The following is a 19,872-nucleotide window of genomic DNA, read 5'->3' on the forward strand; positions in this document are numbered from 1 at the left end:
GCGTAGCCCTTCGCCTCCATCAGCCACCAACTATGCAACCTCTTGATCTAGCTCTCGATGGGCATCAGCTTTAGATGTCACCTTCACCAGTACCATTGCACATTTTATTGTTGGACTCGAACAAGATAGCATCTTGATCGGCATTATCAATATCCTAGATGTTAATCGCCTGAAACAGTTGTTGGAATCTCAGAAAGATGCAAATATCTACCATTTCTTCGGCACTTTGCTTGTAGAACCAAAGCACTTGCAACGAAGATTTATCAAAACTTGCTGGGATCTTGAGTCTCTCATCTATCAGTCACTCTTGAACGAAGGATCGACTCTTGAATTGATAACTTTAAAAAGTGCTACTGTTGGATAGAAGGCCTTTTTTGGGGACGTCCTGTTTTCGCTAAAAATAAAGCATATGGTTCTTCTTGTGGTTAAGCATTCTTTGTTTGAGTTGATCGAAATTCATCATAAATATTGATAGTCAAGCCTACAGAAAAAAAGGGGGATTGGCCAAAATTTACAATCTTGGCAATACGTACACCCTTTTAATGAGAAAATTGACATATTCATAAGTATCAATTTGCATAACGAAACCAAACCAAAAGCTAATCCAGATCATAGTCCTTCTACTTCATAAACCGTTCATATCTCGCTTGTGAGTTATTGACTAAATTCCTCATTTGAGCCTCCAAAAAAACAGGCTCCTTGACTGTTATGAGCGTTGTATCTCTCAAGTGATTGTTGAGTTAAAATTTCAATGTCGCAAAGTCTCCGTATCTCTTCGTTAAGCTTTTTATAATGTCATCCGAGGCTGGCTTCGGGTCGCTGTCAAGAAAGTAGAAAGGAAAGGAAAAGGAAAATCTTAATCATTCATAAATTTCTTTGTACATAGTAAAGGTTGGCTGACACCCTCGCTTTATCCAGTACAGATAAGCAGCTGATTCTCTCCTTCGTCCGGTCATGTTTCTACGCCTATTATGCATCTTTTTTTCTCTTTTTTTTGTCTTTTACACTATAGTACTTCATCGTCTATGTTCCCTGTCCTTTTTTCTATATTTTTATAATTTTATAGTTTTTTTTTTGCACTCTCCTTTTTTTGAACTGATAGTTAGACATTTACCCTATAGGACCCAGTCTTCATGACCATATAAATAAAATATAAACTTTTACCGAATTTTTCATGAGTAACATCCTTTGGCCTTAAGAGAGTTTATAGTAAAAAGAGTAGCCAATAGAAAGAGAAAGTTGGCTTAAAATTAAATATTTTCAATCTCCACGAAAAAATCAATTGAATACAACCCCCCCTCTCCCTCAATCCTATTTTTTTTTTTTTTTTTTTTTTTTTACAATGATAGAAAAGATAACCACTGTGAATCTGAAGCACTAAAACGATCATAGATGTCTAAACAAAAGGCCTAACTTGACTGTTGTATGACGAGTTTGTCGAGGATTTTGAGATCTTGCGAGATCGATGATATAGGCGTCTTTTTTTTTGTGCCTGATCAGTCGTGTTTTCTTTCTTAATCATTCATTTGACATGATGAAAAGAAGAGGTCCAGAGAAAACAAAATTCATGTTGGCTTTTTTTGACTTGATCTTATCTGATTCATTTGAATGTTTATTAATTATTATGTCTTTTTTGTGTTGTAGTATTTCTAATAAAGATGTATTTTAAGAGAGTATTTTTTTTTTACAAAATGCCCTAAGATTTGTTAGCCTACATTCAATTTGGCTGCTTACTCACCTGTGAGTAATATTGATAGGTATCATAAAGTCGTGTAAATACATTACAACAGCTACTCATAATCAACTTATCGACATATGCTTCCACTTGAGGCTCTGTCAATTGTAACTGGAATCGATCACGAAGAGCAGAGACGGTAGCTGGTCCATTTTGGAAACAGGGTAATTTGCTATCCTTGGACATCATTTCTGTCAACAACAGAATATTATCGCTGTGTTTACGAACAGCCAAGAAGGCTGCTTTTGTTAATGCCTTATACTCTGCAAACACGTCACTATCCACTCCTCCCAGGATATCGATGTATTCCTGAGGTAACTTGAAAGGCGCCATCTCAAATCCAACAGAACCAGGTGAGTTAGACAAAATGAAGCCAAAATCGATATGAATAATATGGCCTACATCATCGACTAAAAGGTTACCATTATGTCTGTCTTTGATTTGCATCAGGTAAGAAGCAACAGAATAGCCAGCTAAACTTCTCATGAATGCATCTTGCGCGTTCTTGTACCTTGTAGATTCGCGTGGTCCCCAACGCTATTCACAGAAATGAATTTTTCTTTTTTATGTAGATGCACTTACTCGAACAAAGTAATCTCCAAGTGAAAATACAGCACCTTGTTCATTCCATTTTCTTGTATACGCTTCTTTTTTAATAGAATGAATTGAAATTGAATTCTTAACAGTCTCAATTAAGCCAGAATCATCCGAAGTTACCAATACACGAATACTAATTAAGGTCAATACCAACTTCTTTTTAGAAAATCAACCCACTTACTATTGTACCCAAACATTGACTTGAGTATCTTGCCAGATCTTTTGCATTTCTCGAATCAATTGAATTGCAAATTGTTCTTGTCTCAAGTCAGCTCCATTCTTCACAATCACTGAAATCAATCGCCAATTAGGTAAATGACCATAAGGAGAAGAAGCACGGATTCTTTCTTTTTTAGTTTCCCAATCTTCAGAAAACACGGCTGCACTTGGATCTTCTTTATTGACGACCATGGCTACTCGTTGTTCATCGTCCAGTTTCTTTTCATGACCTGCGCCCTCTCCTCCTCCTCCTCCCATGCCTTTCGCCACACCTTCCATGGCCATCTTTTCCATACGTTCGTCTTCTAATGCCATCATTTCTGCAATCACTTTATGGCGAATACTTTCGGTACTTGTACGCACTGTCTGTTGTTGAGGTTCAAGTCGCAACTGAGCCAACAAGATGGCTGCTGTCTTCATCTTTTCTGCAAACTCATCATCGTCAAATAAGGGTCGGGTGTCCTTTTGGGTTTCTTGAAGATCAACTTCACTACTTGAGCGTTGCTTTACACTGGGCGCGGATGCTGATAGATCGCAGCTCGTACGAGCACTGGTGGGAGACCCGAGATCGCCTAAATCGGTCATGGCATCCTCCAATGCTTCTTTTCGCTTTGTTGTCGAAAGTTGCTTAAGACGATGGTGTTTTCCCTTTTTGAGCTTACTCAAGGATGACTTGAACCCGTTTTCCAAACTAAGTTCATCATCCAATACTTCAATCATTAACAAATAAGGTGCCTATATAACGCATATGAGTTCTATGTCTATCTACACAAAAAAAAAAGTGCGGCTTACTCTTTCAGCCGAGTTCAAGACAACAGCATCCGTTGGACTAATACGAACAATACGATGATGGTAAGGTCGATCGACTGTAGCAGGACACCACAACGGCATACAAATCTCAGCAGGTAAATTATGGTTCAGCAAGGTCAATTCAGCATGCAACGCACTCAATCTGGCTGGTTTAGGCACAATCACCAACCGGGTCGCAATATCCACCAAGGCCAATAAGAACTGCATTTCGGAGCGAAAATAATTGGACCGGAGCAACTGACGACGATCATCCAAACTTAATTTGGCTAATGCATACACTTCATCATCATCTGAATCACCACTGTCATGGACCAGGTCATCGTCTTCTACAGGTAGCACATCCATCGACATGCGCTTAGGCGAAAATTGGCCAAAAGCTTCTTCTGAAGAGAACGAACGTGAAGGAGAGACCAAGGTGGTGGGTGTAGTCGGTTCTTGAGCTAAAGGAACTGAAGACTGTGCCATGGCCTTCATATTCATGCCACCCTGATCGAGCAATTGAAGAGGCGGCATGGTATCTTCATGCGTTACCAGTGTGGATCTGACTTTTCGTTGGATCTTTTGTTGGGCTTGTTTAAGGTAACGGGATACGCTGAATGCTTTGCCTTTATGCAAATCTTCTAGTGAGACAGTGAAATGATCCTTGTCACCCAAGACAGTCGAAAAGGCAGAAGAAATCGAATGAGGGCGCACAGGTTTGATGGATAGATTAGGTTGAGAATGTGAACGGTGAAGGACATCATCCCCTTCAAATGTATTGCGTCGACTGACCACAGAAGCATCCGATGAATTAAATGTCTGAGGTCTCGCCTTACGTCCCTGAGCAATTGCTACACTACCTACAGGTTTAGTGACAGCAGGTTGACCAATACCTGCCAAGAGTGCACCCATCCCTACAAGAGCAGGTAGAGGATTTTCTCTCACTCTTTGTGTTCGATCTAAACCACCATTGGCAATGACATCGTCTTGTTCTTCATGGCTGCTGTCTGTAAAAATAATAGTTTGGCAACGATTAAATACTCGTTTACAGAGCTGAAATGAAGGATGATTTGGATTGGCAGACAAATCCGATAAATAAGCTTGTAAATACCAAAGACACTAACATAAACAATGTTAAGAATGAAGCATAAATATGTTAACTATGTTGTGTATTTTTTTTTTTTTACCATGACAGCAATATGTGTTGATTTTTCGCATGCATCGATAATATAGAGTTCTAATGCCACTGACTCTGTGGGTCGAGTAATTAAAAGATGCCTATGATTGCTATGTTAACCAATTTAGTTTATGATTCATATAGTATTACATGAGTTGAGGCAAAAAGAACTCGATTTCTGCAATAGGGAATTTTCGAAGTTGTGTGCACAAGTAGTGTTGTATACCGACATTATCGGGATGTCGAAATATATACGAGATCGCAATCCAGGCATTAAAATATTCTGATGTAAATAGTCTCAACAATAAGGCATTCGACATGGGTTCAAAAAAAATATACACACACACGCACACGCGATAGGGTTACTATGGAAATAATAAAAAATAAAATAAATTCAGGGCAGCCTGTGCTTAGTTACAAGCAAATATATATATATAAATATAAAAAAGAGTGAAAAAAAAAGAAGCAACTCTAGCACAGACATTGATGAGAAGGGAAAAATAAAAAATAAACATCGGTTATTGAATTAGCCAAATTACATTAAAAACAGAAATGTGCTTATAAAAGGTGAATGACGTTAAGCCTTATGCTCTATAGTCCACTGATTGTCATACCTGATTAAGAAAATAAAAATCTTTATTTTGTATGCATATATATTATTGTTCAGCATCACGTAATATCCAACCAGACCGTGTCTTAGTCATACCTGAAGGGAAGTTTTTTATTATTATTATCATTATTATTTATTTATTCGGATAAAATCGAGAAAAAAAATAGCCTCAAAGCGGACACAGAAATTATGATGAAACCCTTGGAAATCTATATAAAGCGTACTATTTTATTCTTTTCTTTTTTTTTCCTTATCAATTCATATCAACATGGTTTTGGCAAACAAATTAAACACCTGGAACAAGCTTCAACAATACTACGACGCCGAGGGTAAGGATATTGTTATCAAGGAACAATTCGAAAAGGACGCCCAACGTTTTGAAAAATATCATCGCGTCTTTAAGGGTGACAAGACAGACACTTCCATCTTGTTTGATTTCTCCAAGAACCGTGTCACTGATGAAACTTTGCAAATCTTGCTCGAATTGGCCAAGGAAGCCAAGGTAGACGAATTGCGCAAGAAGATGTTCACTGGTGAACGTATCAATTTCACTGAAGACCGTGCTGTGCTTCATGTTGCTCTTCGTAATCTTTCTGATACACCTATCTATGACAATGGTGCTGATGTGATGCCTGAAGTTCGCGAAGTGCTTGCTCACATGAAGGAATTCTCAGATGCTGTTCGTTCTGGTGCCTGGAAGGGTTACACTGGTAAGCGCATTACTGATATTGTTAACATCGGTATTGGTGGTTCCGATCTTGGTCCTGTCATGGTCACTGAAGCCTTGAAGCCTTATGCTCAAGAAGGTTTGAAGCCTCATTATGTATCCAACATTGATGGTACTCATCTTGCTGAGGTTCTCAAGTCAGTCAACCCCGAAACTACACTTTTCATCATTGCCTCCAAGACGTTCACTACTCAAGAAACTATCACCAATGCTGAATCTGCAAAGGCTTGGTTCCTTGAATCTGCTAAAGACGTAAGTCAATAATTTTAAGATCCGATGGATGCTTATCAAGATCATCATTCATACTCACGCGTTTTTTTTTTTTTTTTTTTAGCAAGCTCATGTAGCTAAGCACTTTGCTGCTCTTTCTACCAACACTAAATTGGTGACTGGATTCGGTATCGATGCTAAGAACATGTTCAAGTTCTGGGACTGGGTTGGTGGTCGTTACTCTCTCTGGTCCGCTATTGGCCTTTCAATTGCTATCACCATTGGTTATGAAAACTTTGAACAACTTCTTCGTGGTGGTTATGAAATGGATCAACATTTCCTCAACACTCCTCTTGAGGACAATATTCCTGTCTTGATGGCCTTGATTGGTATTTGGTACAACAACTTCTTTGGTGCTCAAACCGAAGCTATTCTTCCTTACGATCAATACATGCACCGTTTCCCTGCTTATTTCCAACAGGTAAAAGAGCGTAACATATATATATCGATATTCATGGGGTTAAATAATAGGGTAATATGGAGTCCAATGGTAAATACGTGTCTCGTTCAGGCGAACAAGTTCAATACGAAACAGGCCCTATTATCTGGGGTGAACCTGGTACCAATGGTCAACACGCTTTCTACCAACTTATTCACCAAGGTACCAAGATGATTCCTTGTGATTTCCTTGCTCCTGTTGAAACTCAAAACCCTATTCGTGGTGGTATTCATCATGACATCTTATTATCCAACTTCTTTGCTCAAACCGAAGCCTTGATGGTCGGTAAGAATGAAGAACAAGTTCGTGCTGAAATGGGCAGCAGTGTTCAAGAAAACATTGTGCCTCACAAGGTTTTCAAGGGCAACAAACCCACCAACTCCTTCTTGTTCCAAAAATTGACACCTGCTACTCTTGGTTCTCTTATTGCCATGTATGAACACAAGATCTTTGTTCAAGGTGCTATTTGGGACATTAACTCTTATGACCAATGGGGTGTTGAACTCGGTAAGCAATTGGCCAAGGCTATTTTGCCCGAATTATCTGCTTCTGGCAACGTTTCTTCTCATGATGGATCCACAAATGGTCTTATCAACTATTACAAGAACCACAAGAAACAATACCAATAAAATTTTTTTATTTCTCTAAACGGAGGCAACAATTTCATCTGCTTTTTGTAATGCTTCAATCATCTTCTTGCATTCTTTTCTTCTCTGTTTGGTAGATTCAGATTCTTGTAAGAGATCGTCCAGAACATCATGTTTATAAAGTTCAGTCAATAATTCACGCTGAAGTTCTTCTTTAGCATGGTTTACTAAATTCAACATGATGGCTTTAGGCACCATGTCGACCATTGTACGCTTCACAATATTGTAATAGGATTGAATCAATAATTCTATCAGGTTGAGTAAATACATACAGACTAAATGACTTACTAATCACTTCAATTTCCATAAATTCACGGTCAGAAAGAGCACCGGTAGCCTTCAGTGTCGTAGGAGGCGTTTCCATCATGTTGGCAACTGTCTTCTTGGTAGCCTTCTTATTGCCAGAAAAGAAACTACCAAACAAGGATCCATTACTGTTGGTTTCTTCAGGCAACATGTTGGCTGTCTGTAAAGCATTGGATTTCTTGGATGCCTCCTGTTGACTCTTTTGCATGATACGTTCATTTACAGTAGCAATGGCTTGATGACCATTCAAGAAATCAGGATGCGCCGTATTAATATAACAAGCTTCCATAGAGACCAAGTCTGTCACCAGTTTAGAAGTAGGTTGCAAAGCTCGTTTAAAGAAAGCCAACACCACTTGATAAAACTTATCCTTGAGTGTAGGGAATCGCTTAAAGAACTGCTTTGTTAACAATTGACCCAAGATACGGACCAATTCATCATAGACCATATTGATACATTTGACACTGGGTTCTTCTAATCGTTTGATTTGTTGCTTAATGATCACTTCAAAAGCTGTTGTAGCCACAAACAAAGCAGGTGTTGAACCAGAAGAATTGTAAAGAATGGTACGAATATCAATATCCTTGATCTGATCAAGAGGATCAATGCTCTTGACACCATTGGCATACAGTTCATGGAACACAAAACTGATACGTGCACCACCAGACAATTCAAAACTCGATAAGTCGTTTGAATTACCATCAATAATCGTTCTGAATTCAGTACAGAATTCAGTAATGATGTTTAGTACAAGGTTAGCACGGTTAGAAGAAGAGCCCTCTTCATCAAGAGGGTCGCCTAAGGTCAATAACTCTTGTTGGTATTTAATCAAAGCAGCTTGAATCTTGGCCTTGATTTCAGGCAATGTGTTGCGAATATGATGCATTAGGATCATATTGAGCTTACGGGCTAAGAAGGGTGTACCACAGTATTGTGCTTTGGATTTATAGGCTGCGTGAGACTCAAAGAACTCACGCTCTGCATCCAAGGCACGCTTGATGGATTTGTTGGCCTCGATATCGCGTTGACCACGATTGACTACAGGCACATATCCTAATCTTAAAGGAATGACTCGACCTGCCAAGATATCAATCACATCGGTCCCTTGATCCATTAAATCCACCTTGGTCAAGACACCAATGGTACGCAGTCCCTCAGGATCCACATCGCGGGCCAATTTCAGACCATCTGAATTCGCCAAGTCGGTATTCGCACCAGTGACAGCCAAAATAATAGAATTGGGTTTAGTGATATACTTCAAGATCATTTCACGAATTTGCTTTTCAATGTCTTTGGGTTGATCACCCACAGGTACTTTGGTCAAACCAGGTAAATCAACCAAGGTTAATGTGAGCACATTGGGTGAAAAGATACGTAAATTGATAGGTTGAGGTGAAATACCCAAGTTTTTGCCTGTCTTGAGTTCGGTGTCCTTGACGATTTCTTCACGAATCTTGTTGAAATCATAGAATTTTTGGCCTGGTAAATGTAAGAATTCGCCCCATTCGTTAGGGTTGCCGTTGGCCACTTCTTCCTTGGTATCGGTGGCAGGTCTATTGATGAGTTGAAGAATCTGCTTTTTGGTTAGAAACATGTACATACATGGGATGACTTACCAAAGGTCGACGAGTGACAATACCAGTACCACGGGGAAGAAAGTCGCGGCCTACAATATTCTCGAGAACAGATGACTTGCCACTGGATTGAGAACCAATAACGGCGATCTGAGGTAAATCCACTGGGTTATGAACACCCACAGTAGCAAATGCATCTTGGAGCTTATTGACTATATTTCACTCGATAAGTTCTATTGAAATCATGAAGCATCTCTTACCTGTCTTGATAAGCTGTGAGTCCATACTCATATTATAAAAGTGTTTACAATAAAAACAAAAAAAGAAACTTGCAGCATGACGTGAAGGTCCAAAAAGCAATAGCGGACTTTAAATAGAATGGTACTCCTCCCTTCTCTGTTTATGATGTGCCTGAATCGCATCTGTAACAAAAGGAAATCAGCCATATTTATACCATATAAGGAATAGCAACAATGAATCTTTTTTTATTATTTCTATGTTAGAAGATAGATTGAACAAGTCATTTATGTTAAAGGAAGAGGGATGATAACCCGCTCTGTAGCAGTGATAAAAGCCATCTTATTCGTATTGAACAAAGTATATGGTATCATCTTCTTTTTCATGCGCTACTTTCTACTGATTTCTTCTTTATAGTAAGAAAAAAAAGAAAAGAAAAGAAAAAAGAAAAAAAAAATGGGGTTTATTTGTCACTGTTCATTGATTAAAAAAGGTTAATTTGATTTAACCCCTTTAGAACAAGATTATAGTTCTTCCAGAAATTGTTGTCGCACCAAGATGTCGCATTTTGTATATTTTGCACTATAATTTTTCAACGTTTGCGACATTACTTCTTGGAAACACTGTATTATGACAAAGTTAAGAAAACAACCGAAATTGGTAATGTATTTTTATTCTTGTATCATTGTACTTTTTTTTTTTTTATGACAGAATATTAAGCAGAAGACATCACTTTATGTTTAAACTATACAAGATTCAAAAGTCTTTGTATGTTGAATATACATGTCTTTTAAATAAATTTTATCGTATCGTTTGTGATATAGTTGCAAAAAGATGGTTATTTTACACATAAAAAGTGTTTGTGGCTACTTTGTATCAAGACTGTTTATTTTAATACAAGTCTTTCACTGAACTATAAGTACGTGTCCGTGTTAATGGTTGATATCCTCTATATCGAGTATCATAATGAGGTTGATAGTATGAATTCATGAACATAGGGTCATTATACATTGGTCTTTGATTTGAGTAATAAGACATATTCATAGAAGGATATTGTGTCATTGCTCGATACATATTCTGTTGCTGCTGCTGTTGTTGTTGTTGTTGTTGTTGCATTAAATGGGCAGCTGCAATTGTATTGGCTAGAGCCAATTGTTGCTGTTGTTGCTGTTGTTGTTGTTGTTGTTGTTGTAATAAAAGTGGGCCATATAATGGCTGTTGCTGCAGTAGTTGCATCATCATTAAATCTGGGTATTGTAAATGATAAGGCATGGCCATTTGTTGTTGAGCCATCAATTGTGTTGCTGCTGCTAATTGTTGAGCTTGCCTTACTCTATTTTCTTCCATTGGATTGACTATTTGTGGCTGTTGTTGAGTTGGTGGCTGTTGTTGTTGTTGTTGTTGTTGTTGTTGTTGTGGTGGTGGTGGTGGTGGTGGTGGTGGTGGTACAGTTACATTTGGTTGTGGAACAGATACATGTTGTTGCTGCTGTTGCTGTTGTTGCTGTTGAGCCAATATCATATTTCTTGACCCATGAAACCGAGGTGGAGGTGGTGGATAATAATTAGGTACACTAGCTAGTCCTGTTGCCAATCTTAATTTGTTCATTAGACTACCAATAATACCTGATTGGTTAGGCACATAAGGCCGAACTACATTGCTTGTTTGTGGAGGAACAATAGGTTGTATCGGAGCAGAAGGTCCATTCACAAGAACTGCTGGTTGTGTTGGAACTGGTTGTACTGGAACTGCTGCTGGTTGTGCTGCTGCTGGTTGTGCTGCTGCTGGTTGTGCTGCTGCTGGTTGTGCTGCTGCTGGTTGTGCTGCTGCTGGTTGCGTTGTAACTGGAACTGGAGCAGGGACAACAGTAGTAGCAGGGACAGTCTCAACAGCAGCTGCAGTAGCAGGTGGTGGTGGCGTTGGTATGGCTGCTACAGGCGTTACTGCCCTTGCAGTGGAATCTATTTCAGGCATTCAAATACAAAGAAAAAGACAAAAAGAAAAAAGAAAAAAGAAAAAAAAGTATCGAATGACTGATGACTATACATCGCCTTATTTGTCTAATGTGTACAGTATTTCCGGAAAGTATTCGTGGAAGAGTAAAGAAAGAATTGGGGTCAAAGACAGTCTTTCGATCTTACATTTTATGTAGTTGAAAAATGAGTAACTTTGTAAAAATAACCAGTAGTCTTGTTGCTCCATTGGAGTTGATAAAAGGTGCAAATGGAATAAGATATCAAGTTTGTCATTCTTCATAAGGTAAAATATCACTCTTTTCACCAGTTACAATATTATACCCATCTAAACATAGTATTTTCGGGTTTACACACAACAGAACAATTTTCTCCAATAATCACTCTCTATAAATAAACAGCATTTTGAATTAGCAAATAATAACGGAGGAGGTATAACAGACACTGACCTGATTCTAGAGATAAGGTTTAGTACAAAGTTTTAATCATTGTGTCAACATCATAGTTATTATTGCTGCAACCAACATTGTCGGCTAAGGGAGTGAAGCATGTCCTTGATAGTGTAGAGTTCAATAAGTTAATACGTTTTACAAATGAGAAAAGTGCGGCTCGGAGAGTCCTTTACCGTATCTCTTTAGCAACGTTCGTAATAATAAAAGAGATGGTCCGAAAACAAGCAGACAATGCATAAGTTGTACAAACCTATCAGCATAAAATAAGCCAATAATCATGTTCCAACACAAATTCCGATTTCTCTTTCCCTTTTCTTTTTATCATTTTTTTGACTATGCGAGGTACCAAGGCACTGTTACTATTGACCTTTTTGTGGATAGTAGCCTTGACTGTTGCTGCTAAAGATTACTATGAGATCCTTGATGTACCTCGAGACGCGCCCAAATCACAAATCAAACGTCATTTCAAAAAACTTTCAAGAGTTTATCATCCTGATAAAAACTCTGGTGATGAAAAGGCTTCACAAAAGTTTATGGAGATTGCCAATGGTATGTCTTTCTATCCTTACTTGATCTCATCTCTTCTTTCTTAGCTTATGAAATCTTGATGGACGATGAAAAACGATCCATTTATGATCGTTATGGTGAAGAGGGATTAAAGCAAAACAACAACCATGGTGGTGGAGGCGGATTCCATGACCCCTTTGATATTTTCTCTCACTTTTTTGGTGGTGGACACCGTAAGTCATTAGGGACCATACAATATACTGAATCTATGTGTGTCTATATAGGTCATGGTGGTCATCAAGAAAAAAGAGGCCCTGATTACCACATTACACTTCAAGTCACTTTAGAAGACTTGTACAATGGTGCCGAAATCCAAGTTGATGTCTCTAAGCAAGTCTTGTGTGATCATTGCCATGGTAGTGGTGCACGTCACCCCGATGATATCCATACATGTAATGCTTGTTTAGGCAGCGGTATGATTGTCAAACGAGCTCAAGTAGGACCTGGCATGTTTCAACAGTTTCAACAAGTCTGTCATGCATGTGGCGGTAAAGGCAAAACCATTGAACACGCTTGTCCTCATTGTGCTGGTAAAAAAGTACGCAGAGGCAATGAAAATTATTCGCTTTATATCGAAAAGGGTATGATGGATGGCCAACAGATTGTGTTGGAGGAAGAAGCAGACGAGTATCCTGAAACGATTCCTGGTAACATTGTATTCTCGACACAGGCAGCACCTCATCCTGTGTTTGAAAGACGAGGCAATCATTTGTATACAAAACAACATATTACCTTGATTGAAGCACTTGCTGGGTTTAAAAAGACCATCACACACTTGGATGGTTCTACTATTGAACTTGTGAGAGAAGGTGTGACTCAATATGGCTATGTACAGACCATGAAAGGACAAGGCATGCCATATCACCAAGACCATTCACAGCATGGTGATTTGTTTGTAGAATACCAAGTCGTTTTCCCTACGCACGTAGATGCAGAAACCATTGAATGTAAGTTGAATCCATCGTCTTCATCAAAGCTGACATTCGATAGATTTGAAAAAAGGCAGTACATTTAAGCCTCACCTCATACACCAAGAACTCTAGACAAATTTATTGAAACAATAAAAATGGATTTAATGCTTGTGCATCTGTCCGCTTGGCCACACGTAATTTAGCTGATCGACTACGAGCATTGTTCTCTACTTCTTCATCTGTAGGCTGAATGACATGTTTTGTACAGATCTCAAAAGAAGGCACCACATGCTGCTTTGTGGGCATGATCATCTTATGACTCACATCCGTACTGTATTTGAGTGCCTTTTTGTATTCTTTACTGGCTGCTCTCTTGAGACTAAACTGGTTTTGTTCCGCATCTTGAATCGATCGTTTACCAGAACAATGTTGCATGAAGTTCTTGACGATGCGATCTTCAAGTGAATGGAATGTGACAACAGCCAGTTTACCCTGAGGCACAAGTAAGTATTCACTGGCTGCTAATGCGTGTTCCAACTCGACCAGTTCATCATTAATATAGATACGAAAAGCCTGAAATGTACGTGCTGCTGAATTCCTTAGCATGTCATCATGGCCACGCTGCCATCGTGGTTGAGGACATGCTTTCTGAATAATGTTGGCCAAGGCCAGAGTGGTTTCAATAGGACCTGATTGCCTTGCTGTTACAATGGCAGCAGCAATCTTGCGTGAGAGACGATCCCCACCATACTTGTAAATAATGTCTGCGATTTGTTCTCGACTGAAAAAATTGACAATCTCATAAGCAGAGATGGATTTCCTTAGCAATGCTTTTTCATGATCAGATGCGATCTCGACATGTCTTCCACGTGAGGCCATGCGCATGTCTAAAGGACCATCTAATTTGTATGAAAACCCTCTTTCTGGTGTTTCAATCTGTCCACTCGAGACACCAATGTCCATCACGATGCCATCAAAACAAGGTGTTCTAAACAAGTTGCATTAGTGTTGATAACAAGTCATTAGCTTCATCTTTACTGCCATTGTAATTCACGTTGGATATGGTCAAGAATCGATCCAAACTTGCCGTGAATAGGAAATAGTCGGTCTTTATAAGCTGGTATGGTAGCGAGTTGTTGTGCTTTTGTATATGCTGTCGGGTCTTGATCAACAGCTACTACTCTACAATCACAACTGTCTAAAAGAAATTAAATGAAAAGTTTCTTTAGTATATACACATTACCTAATAAGGCTTTAGTATAGCCACCATCACCAAATGTTAAATCACAATATATGCTACCATCTTTAGGTGCTAATTGAGATATCACTTGAGGTAATAATACTGGCACATGTATCTTGTGATAAGGTAAATAAGTGGAATAGACACGTTTTAGGAAATGCATAACCTTAGTAAATAAATATAAAAAAAATTTTTTTTTTTGAAGTGTGATGCAATTGACTTTAGCTATGTTGCCACAATTAAAACTCCGTTGGTTGCATGTCAAGTTTAAAGTGTTTGAGTAACATTGATTTTTTGCATGTTCATTGATAACAGATTCCCACCCCCCAAAAAGAGAGAGAGAGAGAGAGAGGGAAACACTTTATTGTAAAAAGGAAGAGTAGGGAGTTTTTTGATATTTTTTGCGTCTTTTTTTCTTGATAAAGAAGCGTAGTATCTTGTCATGGATTCTTAGATCCAAAGTGGATGGGCAGTTCATCTGCTGTAATACCAAATGGCGCTTATACCTCTGTTGAATTCAATGGACGCTAATCATATTGATAGGATCTATTCAATTGTTAAGAAAGAGAGAGAAAATGTATATATATGTATGTATGTGTATTTACCTTGAGCTTTGGATCTTTTTCTCTTTTTTTGGTGTTGCTGCTTTTTGGTTTGTTTCTTCTTTTCAGTAGAAATAACAACAGGTGGTTTTTTTAAACAACTTTTAGTAGGTTGAGTCTCGATGACAGAGTCTTCTTCTTCAGAATCACGAGAACTAGCATAACAGTCTTCTTGTATTTCAGTCACAATATCATCATTGATCATGTCTTCATTCAGTGTCTTACGTTGCCATTCTTCGCGACTCTTTTGCTTGGCAGCATGGCGGCACTCTTCTAAGGTAGGCAACACATACACAACATTGTGACTCAAATCAAAACTAACTCTACGAGGGAACTATTGATCAGGGTAAGTACCTATATGGACTATAGAAGGGCATATACACTTACTTGGTTATTCAACATATTAAAATTTTAAAAAGAAAGAAAGAAAGGGAAATAAAAAGAAACTCGCTATTTATTTTTGACATTTGATTGAGTCAGAATTGCACCAATCATGTCATCCTTTGTTACTTGCTTGAAAGGCACCATCATAGCCAATCAACAAGTCCCTTTTTTCTTTTCTTTTTTTTTAAAAATTTGGATCAGCATGGACATATCGGCACCACCGCCTTCTTACAAGGCAAGTCCAACAACCATGCGTATCAAATCCTTTTTTCATGCTTCACCACCTCCTTTTGCAGTACCTAATGACTTTGATACCAGTTCACAAAAGGGCTTCAAGAGCAACAGTTGGTTTAACGGAAATAATAACGAACAAAAACCAATTCGTCGAGTGGCTTCAGCACCCAATACCAAACTACTTGATATCAACAGACACTCTTATCAAAGCACAGCTAATAACAGTATGGCCTCTATACCTTCTCTTATGACAGACTCACCTCCCATGCAACGACTACGTCGCATCTGTCGTCGTACGTATTCAAGCAGTAGTATCAAAGTCAAAAAAGTAGAAGTGGGTCCTTCTAGTTTTGTCAAGATACGTATGCTTGGTAAAGGCGATGTAGGCAAAGTCTATATGGTCAAACAGAAAGGAACCGATAAACTGTTTGCCATGAAAGGTAAGTTGTCCATGACTGATGTTTATCTGATCACCATAGTCTTATCAAAGCGAGAAATGATTCGTAGAAACAAGATCAAGCGTGCTTTAGCAGAACAAGAAATTTTGACCACATCCAACCATCCTTTTATTGTCACTCTTTATCATTCATTTCAAAGTCAAGATTACTTGTATTTTGTGATGGAGTATTGTGTAGGAGGTGAATTCTTCCGAGGTAAAGATTTTTCTTTTTTTTTTAAAAAAAAAAGGGGGGGAGAAACTTACTGTTATGATAAGCACTTCAATTACGCCCTGGTAAATGTCTATCAGAAGAAGGTGCCAAGTTTTATGCAGCTGAGGTGATTGCTGCTTTGGAATACTTGCACCTTCAAGGACACATTTACCGTGATTTAAAACCAGAAAGTAAGTCAGAATGTTAACAATCTACTGATAGTATCCATAGATATCTTACTTCATCAAAGTGGACATATTATGTTGAGTGATTTCGACTTGAGCAAAGGATCTCAACCACCAGGTAATCCCTGTGTGGTGAAATCAGGATCCCCTCATGTGGTAAGAAACAATGCCATCACTGCTTATTCGCTTATTCTGTTCTCTTAGCCCCCTTCCATTAATACCAAAAGTTGTGTCAATCATCTTAGGACCAATAGTTTTGTAGGTACGGAAGAATACATTGCACCTGAAGTCATTAAGGGGTGTGGACATACAAGTGCAGTCGATTGGTGGACATTGGGTGTCCTTATCTATGAAATGCTGGTAAGTCAATCTATTGTATGTACATATATATATATATTCATCATGCATTAGTTTGGCACAACACCCTTCAAGGGATCAGGCAGGAATGAAACGTTTTCTCGAGTACTTCATTGTGATGTCCAGTTTGGTGAACAACCGTATTACAAGACCAGTATTTCAAGCAATGCCAAAAGCCTCATCAAGCGATTATTGCATAAAGATGAAAACAAGCGATTGGGTTGTCGAGCAGGTGCTTCTGATATTAAGGCACACGGATTCTTCAAGTCTATTAATTTTGCCTTGTTAAGACACTGTACACCACCCATTACACCACTTGTACAAAAACCCAACGGTATTGATGCCCTTAATTTTAGAAAAATGCCACCTGAAAGCATGAGTTTTGACTTGGAATCGGATGATATCTTGCTTACCTTAAACACGAATGAACAGAATCCATTTGAAAAGTTTAATTCAAGTAAGTCAATATACGTGTATGGCAATGACTTATAGTATGACTCAGTTACACTTTATCATGAAGGGGATTCTGATTCGGATGACTATACGTTTTAATAATAATGATAATGATAATGATAATAATAATAATAATAATAATAATAATAATAATAGTGTATTAGGCAGTAGAACCTAATACACCCATCTTTTCTAATGAACGAGGACCCATTTCTTCCCATTCTTGTTTAGTAACCCACCAACTGTCTTTATCCTTCATGATATCAGCAAGGACAGCACCACCAAGATAGACCATATGCTTACGTCTAGGAGGGTCTTCAATACGAATCTTAAATTTCTATGACAGCATTGAGTGATAAGGATAAGATATGCTACACTTACATTCAATCGACTGGCATCACCATTCAATACGTTCGTAAGATAGAGTTGCTTCATTTCTTTCTCTAGACGACTAGGTAAACCAGGATACATGGTAGAACCACCCGAGAGTACAATGTGCTTATAGAGATCAGCACGAATATCAATATCAGCAGCCTGGATAGTATTAAACAGCATTTCAGCCATACCAGGTGCTTCCACATCAATCAAGTTGGGTTGGAAAAGACATTCAGGGGCTTCAAAACGTTCAGATCCAACCTTAATAACACGACCATCAGGAAGTTCATAACTTTCAACAAGTGTGGTTGTCTCATTGCCTAACTTTTGATCCATTTCAAGATCATAACTAGCAGGGTTGAATAACAATCATAAGACAGTCTATATGCTTACCTGACATAACAAAACTTTTCTTTGATTTGACGCACTGTTTCAAAATCAGCAGTACGATTAAATGCATAACCACGCAAAAGCAACAACTTGATAAGGTATCGAGTCACATGACGACCAGCAACATCAAGACGACGTGTCAGGTTAGCAGGTGCATAACCTTGATACACAGGCACCTACACAACATATATTAGTTATACATAAAAGACAAATGGATCTTACAATATGAGTCACGCCATCACCAGAGTCAACCACCACACCCGACATAAGACCCTGAGCAAACAATGTCAAGACAGCCTGAATAGCCACGTAAATACCTTGGAACCCATATTCTTCAAACATGATTTCAGCCATCTTTTCACGGTTCTTTTTAGGGTTCATAGGAGCTTCTGTCAAGAGAATCTTGCTGTCTCGGGGATTGATCTTGAGCATTTCATCAAATGTGTAGTTCCACAAGTGACGCATATCTTCCCAGTTGCGAATGATACCATTTTCCATGGGATAAGACATTTGAAGAATATTACGGAGTTGAGCAGCTTCATCACCAATCATAATGTCTTTGACTTGAAGGTCACCTACTCGCTCCTCAGCACGTAAGATGGGACGACCTACAACACTGGGAAAGACATGTTCGGGAAAGTTGGAACCTGCATAACCACATTTGACAAACTAGATGGAGGGGGAAAAAAAAGCGCGTTAGTCATAGATGTTTTATGGTAAGTGTTACTTACACCTGTACCATTGTCAACAACAAGTGTATTTGTAGCGTTCATTTTCTGTCTAGATGTTATAATAATGATAGAAGAGAGAGAGAGAAAAAAAAAAAAGAGAGAGAGAGAGAGAAGCAAAGGAATGAAGCCGAGAAGGTAAGCGGACTCTCTTTTTAAAGCTCAAATCTTCTACATTCAAGGACAGATGATGGGCTTATGAACAATTTCTCGGGTATGAAGAAGGTATAGTTGTACATTCAGGCACTCATAGTACAATAAATGATCAGTTTGTGTGTATATATACATATGTTCATTTGAAAAGAAAAGTAGATACTATGAATACTTACAAAGAAAGAAACCAATGCATTAAATACATTACTTTAAATGTTAGCCTACTTGTATATACTTTATTCGAATTGTATTGAAAGATATCCCCTTTATTGTTTGTACATTAGTGATTCTATAGTTTCTTTTTCTTCTCTCTTCTAAACAGAATTCATTGTCATTGGCGCATAATGAGTATTTATCTCAGCTGTATATGACGTAGACAATTCTATTCCTATTCTTCAGTAATACCCTTTATTGAAAAATTCGTGTAGAGAATAGAAGGAAGATAAATGAGTAACAGTCTATGTGAAATACCTCCCTTACTATCTTCTCATTCGATTCATATCACTATACAATATGACCCACCAATACTAAGCTGTGATTGATGCCAAAAGCTGTACTACCAAATACTAAACTAAATTAAACATCTTAAATCACCCACAAAGAACTGAGTGCGTTTAAGCATCATCTTGGCTCTTGAATCATGATGTCTTTTTTGCTGGGTTCGAATGACATAAAAATTGGGTTAATTGTTATTTCAGTTCAGTGTATAAGCTTAAACATTCAACTCAAAATGTCAATTGAGTCTATTCATGTCTTTTGAGGCATAAACAAAAAGACAATTGAAATCATAGTCTTTTGGTTCTATGTATAATAGCAATACTGATATATTGAGACCAATGACACTGTCAACACATGCTATGAAGCATAAATTGAGAGGGAGAAAATCAGTCA

The 19,872-nt window shown here is 38.2% G+C and overlaps 8 protein-coding genes across 8 annotated transcripts; 3 read left to right on the forward strand and 5 right to left on the reverse strand.

The window, feature by feature from the left end:
- Positions 1-1,592: 1,592 nt before the first annotated feature.
- B0P05DRAFT_559827 (kinase-like domain-containing protein) lies at positions 1,593-5,006 on the reverse strand. Its single transcript, XM_051580311.1, has 7 exons — positions 4,668-5,006; positions 4,528-4,618; positions 3,344-4,459; positions 2,514-3,286; positions 2,318-2,465; positions 1,739-2,272; positions 1,593-1,696 (listed from the first exon to the last, which is right to left on the reverse strand). The coding sequence occupies exons 1-7, from the start codon at positions 4,835-4,837 to the stop codon at positions 1,685-1,687; spliced, it is 2,844 nt and encodes a 947-aa protein (XP_051430653.1). The 5' UTR covers positions 4,838-5,006; the 3' UTR covers positions 1,593-1,684.
- A 201-nt stretch (positions 5,007-5,207) lies between these two features.
- On the forward strand, positions 5,208-7,201 carry B0P05DRAFT_559829 (glucose-6-phosphate isomerase). Its single transcript, XM_051580312.1, has 3 exons — positions 5,208-6,106; positions 6,189-6,545; positions 6,596-7,201. The coding sequence occupies exons 1-3, from the start codon at positions 5,396-5,398 to the stop codon at positions 7,190-7,192; spliced, it is 1,665 nt and encodes a 554-aa protein (XP_051430654.1). The 5' UTR covers positions 5,208-5,395; the 3' UTR covers positions 7,193-7,201.
- B0P05DRAFT_559831 (Dynamin central region-domain-containing protein) lies at positions 7,202-9,401 on the reverse strand. The gene is made up of 4 exons (XM_051580313.1): positions 9,351-9,401; positions 9,133-9,302; positions 7,499-9,089; positions 7,202-7,458 (listed from the first exon to the last, which is right to left on the reverse strand). Exons 1-4 carry the CDS (start codon positions 9,379-9,381, stop codon positions 7,208-7,210), a joined length of 2,043 nt encoding a protein of 680 aa, XP_051430655.1. The 5' UTR covers positions 9,382-9,401; the 3' UTR covers positions 7,202-7,207.
- A 617-nt stretch (positions 9,402-10,018) lies between these two features.
- On the reverse strand, positions 10,019-10,439 carry B0P05DRAFT_559832 (uncharacterized protein). Its single transcript, XM_051580314.1, has one exon. It carries the CDS (start codon positions 10,399-10,401, stop codon positions 10,219-10,221), a length of 183 nt encoding a protein of 60 aa, XP_051430656.1. The 5' UTR covers positions 10,402-10,439; the 3' UTR covers positions 10,019-10,218.
- Positions 10,440-12,036: 1,597 nt separating this feature from the next.
- B0P05DRAFT_282889 (uncharacterized protein) lies at positions 12,037-13,675 on the forward strand. Its single transcript, XM_051573436.1, has 4 exons — positions 12,037-12,301; positions 12,346-12,492; positions 12,544-13,266; positions 13,310-13,675. The coding sequence occupies exons 1-4, from the start codon at positions 12,088-12,090 to the stop codon at positions 13,360-13,362; spliced, it is 1,137 nt and encodes a 378-aa protein (XP_051430657.1). The 5' UTR covers positions 12,037-12,087; the 3' UTR covers positions 13,363-13,675.
- On the reverse strand, positions 13,369-15,474 carry B0P05DRAFT_591281 (MraW methylase family-domain-containing protein; the record flags this gene model as incomplete). Its single annotated transcript, XM_051582888.1, has 5 exons — positions 13,369-14,218; positions 14,269-14,428; positions 14,474-14,572; positions 15,076-15,406; positions 15,460-15,474. 5 exons carry the CDS (start codon positions 15,472-15,474, stop codon positions 13,369-13,371), a joined length of 1,455 nt encoding a protein of 484 aa, XP_051430658.1.
- A 184-nt stretch (positions 15,475-15,658) lies between these two features.
- B0P05DRAFT_591282 (kinase-like domain-containing protein) lies at positions 15,659-17,434 on the forward strand (the record flags this gene model as incomplete). The annotated part of the gene is made up of 7 exons (XM_051582889.1): positions 15,659-16,130; positions 16,170-16,343; positions 16,406-16,531; positions 16,572-16,681; positions 16,730-16,885; positions 16,937-17,339; positions 17,385-17,434. The coding sequence occupies 7 exons, from the start codon at positions 15,659-15,661 to the stop codon at positions 17,432-17,434; spliced, it is 1,491 nt and encodes a 496-aa protein (XP_051430659.1).
- Positions 17,413-18,927, reverse strand: B0P05DRAFT_559862 (actin family). Its single transcript, XM_051580315.1, has 5 exons — positions 18,832-18,927; positions 18,323-18,769; positions 18,104-18,276; positions 17,717-18,059; positions 17,413-17,672 (listed from the first exon to the last, which is right to left on the reverse strand). Exons 1-5 carry the CDS (start codon positions 18,871-18,873, stop codon positions 17,496-17,498), a joined length of 1,182 nt encoding a protein of 393 aa, XP_051430660.1. The 5' UTR covers positions 18,874-18,927; the 3' UTR covers positions 17,413-17,495.
- Between the last annotated feature and the right edge of the window lie 945 nt (positions 18,928-19,872).

Source organism: Gilbertella persicaria, assembly GCF_025201335.1.
Source record: "Gilbertella persicaria strain CBS 190.32 chromosome Unknown B0P05scaffold_55, whole genome shotgun sequence".
NCBI lineage: Eukaryota > Fungi > Mucoromycota > Mucoromycetes > Mucorales > Choanephoraceae > Gilbertella > Gilbertella persicaria.

Coding starts and splice junctions, on each gene's coding strand:
- B0P05DRAFT_559827 (XM_051580311.1), bottom strand. CDS start 4,837: ATGTCGAATGCCTTATTGTTGAGACTATTTACATCAGAATATTTTAAT. Junction 2,466..2,513: donor GTCAATGTTTGGGTACAATA/GTAAGTGGGTTG, acceptor GACCTTAATTAG/TATTCGTGTATTGGTAACTT. Junction 2,273..2,317: donor TTGGAGATTACTTTGTTCGA/GTAAGTGCATCT, acceptor TTCTGTGAATAG/CGTTGGGGACCACGCGAATC.
- B0P05DRAFT_559829 (XM_051580312.1), top strand. CDS start 5,396: ATGGTTTTGGCAAACAAATTAAACACCTGGAACAAGCTTCAACAATAC. Junction 6,107..6,188: donor TCCTTGAATCTGCTAAAGAC/GTAAGTCAATAA, acceptor TTTTTTTTTTAG/CAAGCTCATGTAGCTAAGCA. Junction 6,546..6,595: donor TCCCTGCTTATTTCCAACAG/GTAAAAGAGCGT, acceptor GTTAAATAATAG/GGTAATATGGAGTCCAATGG.
- B0P05DRAFT_559831 (XM_051580313.1), bottom strand. CDS start 9,381: ATGAGTATGGACTCACAGCTTATCAAGACAG. Junction 9,303..9,350: donor CTCACAGCTTATCAAGACAG/GTAAGAGATGCT, acceptor AGTGAAATATAG/TCAATAAGCTCCAAGATGCA. Junction 9,090..9,132: donor TTGTCACTCGTCGACCTTTG/GTAAGTCATCCC, acceptor ACCAAAAAGCAG/ATTCTTCAACTCATCAATAG.
- B0P05DRAFT_559832 (XM_051580314.1), bottom strand. CDS start 10,401: ATGTATCGAGCAATGACACAATATCCTTCTATGAATATGTCTTATTAC.
- B0P05DRAFT_282889 (XM_051573436.1), top strand. CDS start 12,088: ATGCGAGGTACCAAGGCACTGTTACTATTGACCTTTTTGTGGATAGTA. Junction 12,302..12,345: donor GTTTATGGAGATTGCCAATG/GTATGTCTTTCT, acceptor CTTCTTTCTTAG/CTTATGAAATCTTGATGGAC. Junction 12,493..12,543: donor CTTTTTTGGTGGTGGACACC/GTAAGTCATTAG, acceptor GTGTCTATATAG/GTCATGGTGGTCATCAAGAA.
- B0P05DRAFT_559862 (XM_051580315.1), bottom strand. CDS start 18,873: ATGAACGCTACAAATACACTTGTTGTTGACAATGGTACAGGT. Junction 18,277..18,322: donor GTGATGGCGTGACTCATATT/GTAAGATCCATT, acceptor TATGTTGTGTAG/GTGCCTGTGTATCAAGGTTA. Junction 17,673..17,716: donor GTGATGCCAGTCGATTGAAT/GTAAGTGTAGCA, acceptor ATGCTGTCATAG/AAATTTAAGATTCGTATTGA.